Here is a 16,092-nt window from a genome sequence, read left to right as displayed (position 1 = left end):
AGCTATGAATGCCCAACTCTACCAGAAATGAGTTTTCAGAAAAGGCAATTAATCTAAGGCTAGTTAATTTTTAAAACAAAGATTATTTTTCTTCTACAACATACCTGGTCTTTGGCAAGAACAATTTCTTCATATGGTTTCCCACTGGTTTCCTTATGGTCCACAGCCTCTAATTTTTCCTCCAGCCAGGAAACTTGCTCAAGCAGTTTTGATTTTGATCCTTCAGAAGCTGCAAGCTAAAGGTATTTTCTTGTAAGGCTAAGTACAGTGATTTTTTTAAGCTCCTTTTAAAAGTCCAACTTATAAATAAAGTGACTTCTACCAATATATATGAAAATGGCCTGTGCATCATTCCTCATAGATGACAAATAACTACTATAGAGAGAGTAGGAAATCATGTTGATTTTATTTGTTTTTAATGATTAAGTTCTTTCTGGACAAAAAACAAGAGCACATAGTCACCGCAGGCAGAGAGATTTCTAGTGCAAAGATTTCAACATGCTTCTTCAGTTGCACCTTATTTATACAGCTGAATCTGCAAACCTATTCTGTGCTCTACACAATTCTTGATACTTTACTCTTGGGAGCTACATCTCTCTAGAAAGAGCCAGGAGTTCCCACTCATTTGAATGTTTACCATAATAGCAGCAGGGTGAATGGCCCTGAAGGGAAATATACGAATTTGGAGTTAAAATCTATTCAAAGGCAGATCTATGCTAAATTCCAAGGAAAATATGTTTAGATCTGGCTTTGTCTTTGTTTTACTATTTGTAGATTACCCTGGAAGGAAAGTGGTAGTTTGATAGTCTCTAGCCCCTTTAATTCCCTTGGAGAGCCCCTGGCCTAGCTTTTCCTTTCATTCAAACAGCCTATTGTGTATTTTCTCTAGGCTCAGCAACAATTCTGCAAGAGTCCCTAGAAAGGGGAACACAAGTTTGCATTCACTCCAACTCCCAGTTTATCCTCCGAGGCCTGGATTATCTCTAGGTATGTCATTCACATTATTCCAGTTGTCGTTGCAAAGTGTACTGTCCAGTCTTGAGGGGAACAGCAAATTTTTTAAAACATTTTACTGGGTAGCATAAAAAGGTTGGTCTGCTATGGAAATAAGGTGGGCACTTCATACATGCTGGCATCCATCGATCCACATAGTTGTATATTTAACAAATATTTGTTTAGTTGGCACTCTTCACAGCCATTGTGCAACGTATTGGCTGTGCCTTTCGTCTCTCAGGGACATGGGAGGCCTGTGGTTCTCCTCATGGCCGCCAACACATGTAGCTCTCAGGTGCATGGTGGTTTGGGATGCAGTCTGGTTTCTCTGGGCAACCTTCCATTTTATTGGAGACAAAAGTATAGTGTAATGATTAAACAGACTCAAGTCAGACTCTTTGGGTAAAAATCACAATTTTGCTGCTTACTACCTAAGTGATCTCGGCAAGTTGCTCAGCCTTTCTGGGCTTGATTTTCTTATCTGTAAGTGGAGGTGGGGAGGAAAAGAATAGTACTTATCTGATGGCTTTATTATGAGGATTATATGAGCTTATACAAGCAAAACACTTAGAACAATACCTGTAACGTATTAAGCACTCAATAGGTATCAGCTATTATTATTATCATTTCTTCTGGCTCCTTCAGATCACAGTCAAAATTTATCTGGGTTTTACTCAATTATTTATTTTGACCAAATTGTAAAACACAAAATATCAGAAGATAGCATAGCCCTTAAGCTGGTTACTCTGAAATCAAATCACATTTTGTTTGCTCACTACCTATGACACCTTTAGTCTTTGAGGAAAACCCCTCTCTAGGTCCAGGATCATTTTCTGTCAAATATGTTCTTTCTCAATCTGGCCCTTTCCCTTATCCTGCCTGACAGTAATCCACCAAGTCACAATTTGGTTGGTTGTTTTCCTTTTAAATCTACCCTCTATTGTTTTCATATCTGTATTCATTTACTAAACAGATACTCATTTATCCATTCATTAAAGAAATATGTTGGATATTTATTACCTGTAAGACTTTGGAGATAAAAATTGAAAGTGACATTGTTCATCTCTCCAAAAAGCTCACACTTAGCAAGAAAAAAAAAAAAAGATTTAAAACCAACTATTTCACAAAATTAAAATGTATAGAAGAATAAAGAAGAATACTAATAATTAATATTTACTGGCCACTTACAACAAAGTAACTTTGTAGAGTGTTTTATTTTCATATTTATTTCACTATCTCAATTCATCTTCAAAACACCCTAAGAGGTAAATGCTATTATTATCCTATTTTGAAGTTGAGGTTCAGTAAGGAAATTAAGGTTACATGTGGTTATATAACTCGCCCAATGATACAGCAGGTAAGTGTTGGAACCTGAGCTATCTGTAATGGACATTGGGTTTGACTTTCTAAACCCAAAATTGACCCCAGCTCCAGAAGAGGAAGGACACTGATAATCCTGATAATCCCAACCTCTCTGAGGTAGAATTGGTCAAGAATCAATGTCTAAGCCAATCAGAGCCTGGCTTTCTCTGGCACCTGTTTTTGTTTGAGGAGATGTGACCTAATTTTGGTAACCCATCCTGTGCTGGTTTGAATGTATTATGTCCCCCAGAATGCCATGTTCTTTAATGCAGTCTAGTGGGAGTCAATGTATTAGTGTTTATTAGGTTGGAATCTTTGGATTAGGTTGTTTCGATGGAGATGTGACCCACCCAACTGTGGGCAATACCTTTGATTAGATTATTTCCATGGAGGTGTGGCCCTGCCCATTCAGTGTGGGTCTTGATTTAATCACTGGAGTCCTATATGACAGCTCAGACAGAAGGATCTTGCTGCTGCAGCTTAGAGAGACATTTTGAAGATGGCTGTTGAAAGCTGACGCTGACATTTTGGAGAATGCCATTTTGAAATGCAACCTGGGAGCAAGCAGATGCCAGCCACGTGCCTTTCAAGATTAGAGAGGTTTTCCAGACATTATTGGCCTTTCTTTAGTGAAGGTGCACTAATGTTATTGCCTTGATTTGGCCATTTTCATGGCCTTCAGACTGTAAATTTGTAACCAAAGAAATCCCCTTTATAAAAACCAATCCATTTCTGGTATTTTGCATAATGGCAGCATTACCAAACCAAACACATTAAATGGAAGAACTCCAGTAACTTGGAGAAGCACTGGCTTTCTCACCTATTATAGGTTAATGCTACTTGGAGCCATCATACAAACATCAGGGAAACCAGTTATATGATGAAGCTCCACTCTGAAGTAAAGAATGGACGATGGAAAAAGTCTGGGTTCTTGATGACATTATTGAAACACTTAATCAACCAATCTTGAAGTCCATCCTTCCTCCGTATTTGCTGTTAGTAAGGTATTAAGTTCCTTATACCTTGTTTAAAGAGTTGGATCATCTATTACTTGCTGCCAGAAGTATTCTACTGATTAACTGTCTGATTCCGAATTTCCAAGTTCTTGAACACGTGTTATAGATTGAATCATGTCCTCCTACAATGACAGTCCTGAACATGTGAACTCATTTGTAAACAGGATCTTTGGAGATCCTATTAAGATGAGGCCCAACTGAATCAGAGTGGGCCTTGTCCAATATGACTGGAAGCCTTATAAGCAGAGGATTTGGACACAGGAGAAATAGGAAACAGAAGAAGACAGAGAGCCATGTAACAGAAGTAGAGACTGAATTATGCTGGCCAGCCAACACCAGAAAGCTACAGGCCTCAGAGAAAGCATGATTTTGCCAACACCTTAATTTTGGACTTCTAAGCCTCCAAAACATTGAGACAATAAGTTCCTATGAAGCCAAGCAGTCGATGGTATTTGGTATAGCAGTCCTGGCAAACTAAGACAACAAGTAAATAAAGTTGTGCAGAAAAACAGAAGCAACTTACATGTATCAGTAGCTATACCATACTTCTTTCCATTATTCAAAATCCTTTAAGTATTTTGTTTATATTTTTGTTACTATCGTTATTTGAAGATTGAGGAATAAGATGCTTTCAGGGGTGAAATAATTTGCCTAAGATCACACAACTAATAAGAGAAAGAGTTTGGATTTGGGTCTACATTGGTCTGCCTCCAATCCGTGGGTCTGTGTCATACACCCACCCTAACTCTGAGGCTGCCTGCTAAGATGAAGCTTGTGATCTTTTCCTACACCATGTGGCCTTCAGCATTCTTTCTCAGAATGTTTACTTTTCTACCTGAAGAAAATTTATTTTCTATTTTTTTTAAGACCTGAGAACTCTGTCATTCCATCTTCCCTCCTTTTTAGATAGATTCTAACCCCATGTCTCCTCCTCTCCTCTTATAAGTGTTTTTCTGTTTGAATATCCTTGACACATGTTTAGCTCAGGTTCAGCTTCACACTAAGAAACCTTAATTTGAATTCAGGACATCTATGGTTTAGTCTTGACCCCATGAATTACTGGCTCTATGACCCTGGTGCTCATAATGGGATTTTACTATGCTTACTTGCAATATTTTTACAGAGTAATTTTCCAGTCACATATATTAAAACTATATTGTAAATTCCCTAGAAGGATGAATGGAGAATTCTGTCAAAGTTTACAACAAAATGCAATCAAATTGGCCAGGAGCAGTCTTTGTTAAGATTTTTCCATTTATTAACTTTTTGAGCTGAGTCTTAATTCTCATATGTATCATCACTTGACAAAAGCAGAATAAAGGGATCATCTTATTTTTTCCTCATGAGGATATGTTGGGACAAGGAACAATAATTTACTGTTGGATTCCAATGATGGAATGGTGATACTGTTTATCAGCACAGGACAACTGGAATTCCCCTAGTCCCTTTGCAAATGGCCCATCAAATAAGCCTGCTCATCCAAAAGAAAAGAAAAGAAAAATTATATATCTGAGCTACTTTTTAATTTAAGCATTGCATAAAAGATTGTACCCTACTGCTGAGTCATGATATATTAGCTGCCATCTTGACTTTACTCTGTCATCTTGACTGGGATCTTAGGACTTTTTAAAGTCTAAGTATCAATTCAGGAAGCCCTTGAGAATGCTGCCTAAGTTCAAATTCAAATTCTGGGACAGAAAACAAGACATCAAAGAGTGAGCAAGAGGAAATCTGTTAGCAGATGCAAAATGTCACCGTTGAATTTTGAAACTCTGGGGACATCAGGTGTTGCTTCCCTTTTTTGAATAGGGGATGCTTGGTTTTACAGAGTAACTGTTTTGAAAGAGCATGGGAACAGAAAGCCTAGTCAAGCTTAACATCAGATATCTGTGTTCTTGGTGACATTCTTGAGCAACTGAATTAACCAACCCTGGAATTTCTCCATCTCTAGACTTACTGTTATGTGAGATGATAGCTGTCCTCATTAAATCACTTTGAGTTTTTTTGTTACTTGAAGGTGTAAGCATCTTTACTGAACAAATAAAGAAGACATTTCTCTAACAAAGACCAATACTTTCATGTGGCTTTGAATCCATCATCTCTGTTTGCCACCAAGACTTTGCTTCTGTAATTTCTGTGACCCCCATCCTCTGCATTATCTATTTCAATCTTCCTCTATTGGATGATTCCTATATATATATCTCCTAGTATTTCCCATAAAAGAAATATCTCCATTGCCCCCTATATCTCCCTCCAATCACTGCCCCATTTCTTTCCTTCCTTTTCCAGCCAAACTTTTCAAAATAATTGTCTACCCACACTCTTGTCACTTCCTTATAATATTCTCACTCTTTATTTTAAAGCCAAAAAAATTTATTCACTTACATTAATGGGGGTGAGAGATGGTGATCAGTAGTTGTCTGTTTTATTCGCAACTAGATTCCACAAACTCAAAAGAAGTCATAAGCATTCTATTCTTTCTATCTCTGTATCTGGGTGCTACTCGTTTGTGTTGGTCTTATTATCTCCCAGTGCAGTCAAGGTTTCTTTACACAGTGAAATAATGTTACCTATAGCCTTTCAGGTTCATAACCTAAATAGTAAGGCAATCTATCTTCCAGTAACAAATTGAAAAAGGACTCTAACTGGCCTATCTTAGTTCATATGATCTATCCTGGATCAATCTTTATAGCCAGGAAAATGGGATATCATAATTGATTGGACTTACATCATGTGCTCAAAGATCATTCCTTCTGTCCAAGAACACATGATTGACAGCCACAGAATTATTACAGGATTGAAGTCAAAGAGGAGCAGTTCTCCAGAGAAGGCAAACATTAAATAACAGTAGCTAGTGACTGTCCACCCCTGGTTGTCTAGCACAATTACATCCTTATTATCACAGATATATATATGCATTTCCAAAAATGCTCTCTCATAATGCAGAAGCAATTCTATATTTATCCAAAAATGCGCTCACTCCCTCCCAAAAGAAGACAAACAAAAGACATACATCTCCTTCCATATTCAAATCTCCAAGTGTTCCCTGGAATCAGATCCAGATGAGACTCCTCATGATATGGCACCTAAAGACTAAATTACTAACATAACCATCCCTAATATGCACATTATAATTCACAATATAACTCCCACTTAGAAAAAGGGACAAATGAAACAACTTAAAATTATCACTAACCATTACAAATACTGCATTCTACTAGTCAGAAAGAGAAAGGCCTCACTGTCCTGGTATGCAGTGAATGCAATAGCCAAACTATTTGACTCTGTTTCTGACTCCTGGGAACCTTCTTTGTCCCTTTCTTCCTTGGCCACACAAAGAAAAGGGCTACAGTATATACTTTTGGTGGGGGCTGCACTAAGTTCCAGTCTGTGGTATGTCACTAATTCCTATATTTGTCAGGACCATTTCAGGTATGTTACAGAAACCCAGTGCAAATTGACTTAGATTAAAATGGCAATTGATTGGCTCACAAAATTGGGAAATAGAGGCATCATTGGATTCTGAGTCTCAAATTAGATTACCAAAATACTTTCACTGTACCATCATTAACTTTGCTTCTCTCAATCTCTCTCTGCCTATCGTTTTCATACTGGAGAAAAAAATTTCCAAGTATCTGGGAAGATGGCCACAAGCTGTCCTGAATTAGTTTCTTCTCCAAATCTCTCTTCAGTCTGGTTCCTGACAGTTACTGTACTGAAACTTATCTTGTCAAGATTACCTAAGATCTTCATTGTACTGGTCATCTTATTCAGCCTCCCATTAAAATATGACATATTTGGAGGTAGGGCAACATGGCAGCATAGAGAGGTGTGGAATTTAGTTAGTCCTTTAGAGCAACTAGTAAATAGCCAGGAACAACTAGTAAATAGTCTGGAACAACTGTTGGGGGACATCTATAACTGGACATACATCGTACACCAGCCTGGAGTGGGTGAAATGGCTGAGATCACAGCACAAGAACTGTAAGAAAAGCCCCCAAACTGTGGAGCTGGGGCCCCTCCCCCACTAGCACGGCAGGCTGAGCTGAAATGTTTCCCTGGGGAAAAAAGAAGCAGGTTACATGGAGCGAGGGAAAGTAACTCAACCAAGCTCCAATTGTGGTTTTAATTAACAAATTTGGACTACTGGATACAAGCTACAAGCACAGATAAACCCAAAGCAAGCAAGAATGGAACCTGAGGTTCCTCCTGGTAGAGAGCAGGCAGGGCTGATGGAAAAAAAAAAATTAAAACAGAGACTTTTGGAGATGGCTGTGCTCAGAATAATGGAAAATGGCTATGTCCCAAGAAAAGGGGCACAGAGAACCAGGTACCAACACTGGTCAACAGGCAAAACTGGGGGGCTGGGGATTGGCTCTGTAAAGGAGTTTTCTCTCTTTTTCCTTCTTTTTTTCTCTCATTATAAGCAGCTCATTAGAGAAAGCCTCAGGCATTTTCAATTGTCATTGCTGACCCAGGCAAGGGTGGAGTTAAAAGAGTCAGACAGACAAAGGAGGAATTCAAGTGTAGAAGATAACTTCCTAAAGGGTGCAACTTCCCTAAGAAAAGGGGGGTGGGGCCTAGCTCAAGTGCTGGCTCTCCCTCAGGGAATTCAGACTCCAGGGCCTGGGGGGTGAAGGGGGGAGAAACAACTTAAGCTTTGCTTCTGACACCCTTGGCCCTTGGACAGGACAGTGTCTGCTGAGGATTAAAGGGACCACACCTCTTTACACAAGTGGGGAGCTGTGGGCTGACAAGCACCACCTTGTCAGGATAGGAAAAGCAGAGTTTAGAGGCCTCACAGCAAAACCTGACAATCTGCTGGTGCTCATGCTCAGGGAAACCTGATACTGAATACAGCCTCCTGCTGAGACCTCGGCCCATCTATTCTGGGAAAATCTGATTGGGGTAATCAAAGAAACCAGATGCCTAGACAACAAAAATTATGAGTCACATTAGGAAAAACAAAGATATGACCCAAAGGAACAAACTTACACTTCAACTGAGATACAGGAATTGAAACAACTAATTATTAATCAACAAATCTAAATCAATTAAAAAATCAAATCAGACTCCTGGAGATGAGCCTGGACCAAGCACTGGGGGATTGAGAGGACCTTCTTGACCAAAAACGGGGAAGAGACATGAAGCAAAGTAGGGCTCCAGTGACTGAGAGATTTCAAATGGAATTGAGAGGTCACTCTGAAGGGTATGCCTATGGGCTATATAGATATCACTTTTTAGTCTTTAGCATGTTAGAATGGCTAGAGGGAAATACCTGAAGCTGTCAAACTACAACCCTATGACCTTGATTCTTGAAGATGATTGTATAACTATGTAGCTTGCACAGTGTGACTGTGTGATTGTGAAAACCTTGTGGCTCACACTCCCTTTATCCAGTGCATGGTCAGATGAATGGAAAAATAGGGCCAAAATTAGATGAAGAATAGAGTGGGATGAAGGGGGTGGAAAGATTTAGGAGTTCTTTTTTGTTTTTATTTTCATTTTGGAGTAAGGAAAGGGTTCAAAAATTGATTCTGGTAATGAACACACAACTATATGGTGGCGCTGTGAGTAACTGATTATACACTGTAGATGACTGTAGGGTGTGTGAATATATCTCAATTAAACTTTATTTAAAAAAGTAAATAGAGGACTCGGGCAAGATGGCAGCATAGAGAGGAGTGGAAGCTAAGTAGTCCCCTTGGAACAACTACAAAAAACCAGAAACAACTAGTAAATAATCCAGAATAACTGCGGGGGGACAAATGGGACCATCCACTCATCATACACCAACCTGAATTGGGAGGAATGCCCGAGAACACAGCATAAAATCTGTAAGTAAAATCTGCGGAACCAAGTCGTGAGACCCCCCTCCCCCATAGACCGAGCTGCAAAGCCTCGTGGTGTCAGAGAGAAGCTCTCTCCCAGCAAGTGAATATAGCTCAGCTGAGCTCCAACTGGGGTTTTAAGTAGTGAGTGTGAACTGCTCACTACAGGTACGCATCCCCAAAAAACAGACAGAGGCTTTGGGTAACGACTGACCCAGGGGAGCCGTAGGGTCACCTTGGACTGGGTCTGAAGGGGACTATCTGTTTCTTTTTTGGCTCAGTGGAGAAAGCCCCAGTCATTTTCAGTTTCCAGGGCTGTGACTTGGGGAAGGGTGGAGACAGCACAAGCAGAGAGAGGGGCCATTGAAATGCTAATGACCTCCACCTGAGGGGTCTGTCTTCTCTAGGAGGAAAGGGGTGGGGCCCTTTCCATTCAGAACCAGATCCCAGAGCCTGGGGGAACACCGCCACACCTCCTCACACCAGTCAAGAATTATAGGCTAACAGGCATCACCTGCTGGACAGAAAAGCACAGTGACCTGAGGCATCAAAGGGTGGAGCAATATTCTAAGACACACCCGCAGGGAAACCAGATACTGAATATTTCTTCCCTCTGGGACCTGAGCCTGTTCTGGTCTGGGAAAACCGGATTGGATAACCAAGGAAACCATGCCTAGACAACAGAAAATTACAACCTACACTAAGAAAAACAAAGTTATGGCCCAGTCAAAGGAACAAACGGACACTTCAACTGAGATACAGGAATTTAAACAACTAATGCTAAATCAATTCAAAAAGTTTAGAGAAGATATTGCAAAAGAGATAGAGGCTGTAAAGGAAGCACTGGGCATGCATACAGCAGAAATCAAAAGTTCAAAAAAACAACTAGTAGAATCTATGGAAATGAAAGGCGCAACACAAGAGATGAAAGACACAATGGAAACATACAACAGCAGATCTCAAGAGGCAGAAGAAGACACTCAGGAACTGGAGAACAAAACACCTGAAAGCCTACACGCAAAGGAGCAAATGGAGAAAAGAATGAAAAAATATGAGCAACGTCTCCGGGAACTCAAGGATGAAACAAAGTACAATAATGTATGTATCATTGGTGTCCCAGAAGGAGAAGAGAAGGGAAAGGGTGCAGAAGCAATAATAGAGGAAATAATTAATGAAAATTTCCCATCTCTTATGAAAGACATAAAATTACAGATCCAAGAAGCACAGCGTACTCCAAACAGAAGAGATATGAATAGGCCTACGCCAAGACACTTAATAATCAGATTATCAAATGTCAAAGACAAAGAGAGAATCCTGAAAGCAGCAAGAGAAAAGCGATCCATTACGTACAAAGGAAGCTTAATAAGACTATGTGCGGATCTCTCAGCAGAAACCATGGAGGCAAGAAGGAAGTGGTGTGATATATTTAAGATACTGAAAGAGAAAAACCACCAACCAAGAATCCTGTATCCAGCAAAGCTGTCCTTCAAATATGAGGGAGAGCTCAAAATATTTTCTGACAAACAGACAATGAGAGACTTTGTGAACAAGACACCTGTCCTACAGGAAATACTAAAGGGAGCACTACAGGGTGATAGAGACAAGAGTGCGTGGTTTGGAACACAATTTTGGGAGATGGTAGCACAACAATGTAAGTACAATGAACAAAGGTAACTATGAATACGGTTGAGAGAGGAAGGTGGGGAGCATGTGAGACACCACAAGAAGGGAGGAAAGATAACGACTGGGACTGTGTAACTTGGTGAAATCTAGAGTATTCAACAATTGTGATAAAATGTACAAATATGTTCTTTTACAAGGGAGAACAAGCAAATGTCAACCTTGCAAGGTGTTAAAAGTGGGGAGGCATTGGGGGAGGGATGCAATCAGCATAAACTAGAGACTGTAACTAATAGAATCATTGTATTATGCTTCCTTTAATGTAACAAAGGTGATATACCAAGGTGAATGCAGATAAGAGGGGGGGATAGGGGAGGTGTTAGACACTTGACATTCGTGGTATTGTCTGATTCTTTATTCTACTTTGATTTAAGGTTATTTTTCCTTTTGCTGCTTCCTGGCTGTCATTTTTTTTTTCCTCTTTCTTTTGCCTCTCTACCTTCTTTGACTCTCCCTCTTGCCTTGTGGAAGAAATGTAGATGCCCTTATATAGATAGTGGTGAAGGTGGTGAACACATAAATGTATGACCATGCAGAGAATCATCGATTATTTACTTGGGATGGAATGTATGGTAAGTGAACAAAACCATATTAAAAAAAAAATGGGTTGATGACAAAATCTCGAGGGCAATATACTGAGTGAAATAATCCAGATACATAAGGACAATTATTGCAGGGTCTCACTGATAGGAACTAATTATAATATGTAAACTCATAGACACGAAATATAAGGTACCAAGATACAGGATGAGGCTTAAGAATGGGAAGTGGTTGCTTAATATGAGCAGAATGTTCAACTAGGATGAACTTAAATGTTTGGAAATGAACAGGGGTGTTGGTAGCAAGATGTGCGAATAACTAACAGTGCCAAATGGTGTGTGAATGAGGTGGAAAGGGGAAGCTCAGAGTCGTATATGTCACCAGAAGGAAAGTTGGAGGTCAAAAGATGGGAATGTATAAAACTGAATCCTATGGTGGGCAATGTCCATGATCAACTGTACAAATACTAGAAATCGCTTCCATGAACCAGAACAAATGTATGACAATACAATTAGAAGTTAATAATAGAGGGGCATATAGGGAAGAACTATATACCTATTACAAACTATATACTACAGTTAGTAGTATTTCAACATTTTTTCATAAACAGTAACAAATGTACTATATCAATACTATGAGTCAACAATTGAGGGGGGTTGGTTAGGGATAGGGGAGGATTAGAGTTTCCTTTTCTTTTTTCCTTTTTTCATCTTTCACTTTATTTCTTGTCTGGAGTAATGAAAAGTTTCTAAAAATTGAACAAAAATTAAGTGTGATGGATGCACAGCTGTATGAGGGTACCCAGGGGCAAGTGATTGTACACTTTGGATCTTTTGATAATTGTATGGTATCTGAACAATCTCAATAAAAATGAAAAAAAAAAGTAAATGAACAATGGGGGACAAGGGAAATAGGGTGTTTTGGATATTCTTTTTTATTTTAATTTTCATTTTATTTTTTGGAGTAATGAAAATGTTCAAAGTTTGATTGTGGTGATGAAAGCACAACCGTATGATTATATTGTGAACAACTGATTGTATAGTTTGAATGATTATGTGTTATGTGATTATATCTCAATAAAGTTGCATTAAAAAATCAAATCAATGAGTTGAGGGAAGATATGGCAAAAGAGATGAAGGATATAAAGAAGACATTGGGCGAACATAAGGAAGAACTCTAAAGTTTGAAAAAATAATTGGCAGAACTTATGGGAAGGAAAGGTACAATACAAGAAATGAAAAACACAATAGAGATATACAAGAGCAAATTTGAAGAAGCAGCAGAAAAGATTCATGAACTGGAGGACAGGAAATCTGAAATCCTACACACAAAAGAACAAATAGGGAAAAGAATGGAAAAATATAAGCAGCATCTCAGGGAATGAATGACAACATGAAGCACATGAATGTACATGTCTTTGGTGTCCCAGAAGGAGAAGAGAAGGGAAAAGGGGCAGAAGCTACAATAGAGGAAATAATCACTGAAAATTTCCCATCTCTTATGAAAGACATAAAATTACAATCCAAGAAGCACCGCATACCCCAAACAGAATAGATCTGAATAGAGCTATGCCGAGATAATTAATAATCAGATTATCAAATGTCAAAGACAAAGAGCATTCTGAAAGCAGCAAGAGAAAAGCGACCCATCACCTACAAGGGAAGCTCAATAAGATTATGTGTGGATTTTTCAGTAGAAACCATGGAGGCAAGAAGCCAGTGGTATGATATATTTAAGATACTGAAAGAGAAAAACTGCCAACCAAGAATTCTACATCTGGCAAACTTGTCCTTCAAAAATGAGGGTGAGTTTAAAATATTTTCAGACAAACAGACAGCAAGAGAGTTTGTGAACAAGATACCTGCTCTACAGGAAGTACTAAAGGGACCACTAGAGACAGACAGGAAAAGACAGGAGAGAGAGGTTTAGAGCACATATTGGGTGATGGTAGCACAATAATGTAAATATACTGAATAAAGATGACTGTGATTTCGGTTGAAAGAGGAAGGTTAGGGGCATGTAAGATACCAGAAGGAAAGATAGAAGATAAAGACTGGGACTGCATAACTTAGTGAAACTTGGAGTGTTCAATGATTGTGATTAAATGTACAAATATGTTTTTCCATGAAGGAGAACAAATGAATGTCAACTTTTCAAGGTGTAAAAAATGGGATGGTATTGGGGAAAAATACAATCGATGCAAACTACTGTCTACAATTAACAGTAACATTGTAACAAAGGCAATATACCAAAGCTAAACGTCTCTAAGAGGGGAGTATAAAGGAGGGGAATGGGATTTTTGGAGTTGTTGTGGTTGCCTGACTTTTTTATTGTACTTCATTTTTTCTTTTGTTGCTTTTTAGTTGTCATTTCTTTCTTTTTCTTCTTTCTTTTTACTTTTTTCACCTCTTCCTCTATCTTTGTGGAAGAGATAGAAACATCCTTATATAGATGGTGGTGAATGCATAACTATGTGATGATACAGGGAACCATTGATTGTTTACTTAGGATGAAATGTACGGTGTATGAATAAAATCATTTAAAAAATAAAGAGGGAGAGGCGGGGCAAGATGGCAGACTGGTGAGCTGTATGTTTTAGTTACTCCTCCAGGAAAGTAGGTAGAAAGCCAGGAACTGCGTGGACTGGACACCACAGAGCAATCTGACTTTGGGCATACTTCATACAACACTCATGAAAACGTGGAACTGCTGAGATCAGCGAAATCTGTAAGTTTTGCGGCCAGGGGACCCGCGCCCCTCCCTGCCAGGCTCAGTCCCATGGGAGGAGGGGCTGTCAGCTCCGGGAAGGAGAAGGGAGAACTGCAGTGGCAGCCCTTATCGGAAACTCATTCTGCTGATCCAAACTCCAACCATAGATAGACGGAGACCAGACACCAGAGAATCTGAGAGCAGCCAGCCCAGCAGAGAGGAGACAGGCATAGAAAAAAAACAACACGAAAAACTCCAAAATAAAAGTGGAGGATTTTTGGAGTTCTGGTGAACATAGAAAGGGGAAGGGCAGAGCTCAGGCCCGAGCTCAGGCCCTGAGGCGCATATGCAAATCCCAAAGAAAAGCTGATCTCTCTGCCCTGTGGACCTTTCCTTAATGGCCCTGGTTGCTTTGTCTCTTAGCATTTCAATAACCCATTAGATCTCTGAGGAGGGCCTGTTTTTTTTTTTTTTTTTTTTAATCCTTTTCTCTTTTTCTAAAACAATTACTCTAAGAAGCCCAATACAGAAAGCTTCAAAGACCTGCAATTTGGGCAGGTCAAGTCAAGAGCAGAACTAGGAGAGCTCTGAGACAAAACGTAATAATCCAGTGGCTGAGAAAATTCACTAAACACCACAACTTCCCAAGAAAAGGGGGGTGTCCGCTCACAGCCATCATCCTGGTGGACAGGAAACACTCCTGCCCATCGCCAGCCCCATAGCCCAGAACTGCCCCAGACAACCCAGTGTGACGGAAGTGCTTCAAATAACAGGCACACACCACAAAACTGGGCGTGGACATTAGCCTTCCCTGCAACCTCAGCTGATTGTCCCAGAGTTGGGAAGGTAGAGCAGTGTGAATTAACAAAGCCCCATTCAGCCATCATTTCAGCAGACTGGGAGCCTCCCTACACAGCCCAGCAGCCCAGAACTGCCCTGGGGGGACGGCACTCACCTGTGACATAGCACAGTCATCCCTCAACAGAGGACCAGGGGGTGCACGGCCTGGAAGAGGGGCCCACTTGCAAGTCTCAGGAGCCATACGCCAATACCAAGGACTTGTGGGTCAGTGGCAGAGACAAACTGTGGCAGGACTGAACTGAAGGATTAGACTATTGCAGCAGCCTTAAAACTCTAGGATCACCAGGGAGATTTGATTGTTAGAGCCACCCGCCCCTCCCTGACTGCCCAGAAACACGCCCCATATACAGGGCAGGCAACACCAACTACACACGCAAGCTTGGTACACCAATTGGACCCCACAAGACTCACTCCCCCACTCACCAAAAAAAAAAGGCTAAGCAGGGGAGAACTGGCTTGTGGAGAACAGGTGGCTCGTGGACGCCACCTGCTGGTTAGTTAGAGAAAGTGTACTCCACGAAGCTGTAGATCTGATAAATTAGAGATAAGGACTTCAATTGGTCTACAAATCCTAAAAGAACCCTATCAAGTTTAGCAAATGCCACGAGGCCAAAAACAACAGAAAATTATAAAGCATATGAAAAAACCAGACGATATGGATAACCCAAGCCCAAGCACCCAAATCAAAAGACCAGAAGAGACACAGCACCTAGAGCAGCTACTCAAAGAACAAAAGATGAACAATGAGACCATAGTACGGGAGACAAAGGAAATCAAGAAGACCCTAGAAGAGCATAAAGAAGACATTGCAAGACTAAATAAAAAAATGGATGATCTTATGGAAATTAAAGAAACTGTTGACCAAATTAAAAAGATTCTGGACACTCATAGTACAAGACTAGAGGAAGTTGAACAACGAATCAGTGACCTGGAAGATGACAGAATGGAAAATGAAAGCATAAAAGAAAGAATGGGGAAAAAAATTGAAAAAATCGAAATGGACCTCAGGGATATGATAGATAATATGAAACGTCCAAATATAAGACTCATTGGTGTCCCAGAAGGGGAAGAAAAGGGTAAAGGTCTAGGAAGAGTATTCA

General features: G+C 39.9%; 1 protein-coding gene across 1 annotated transcript in view; it reads right to left on the bottom strand.

Annotated features, from left to right (window-relative positions):
* CCDC192 (coiled-coil domain containing 192) overlaps positions 1–16,092 on the bottom strand; it is a 213,826-nt gene that overhangs the window by 141,738 nt on the left and 55,996 nt on the right. The window contains exon 4 of the mRNA XM_037801053.1: positions 105–236. Coding sequence (XP_037656981.1) covers positions 105–236 — 132 coding nt within the window. The remainder of the gene's footprint in view (positions 1–104; positions 237–16,092) is intronic.

Source organism: Choloepus didactylus, chromosome 13 (genome assembly GCF_015220235.1).
Source record: "Choloepus didactylus isolate mChoDid1 chromosome 13, mChoDid1.pri, whole genome shotgun sequence".
In the NCBI taxonomy this organism is placed as follows: Eukaryota; Metazoa; Chordata; class Mammalia; order Pilosa; family Megalonychidae; genus Choloepus; species Choloepus didactylus.
This window is presented reverse-complemented; position numbering and strand designations above follow the sequence as displayed.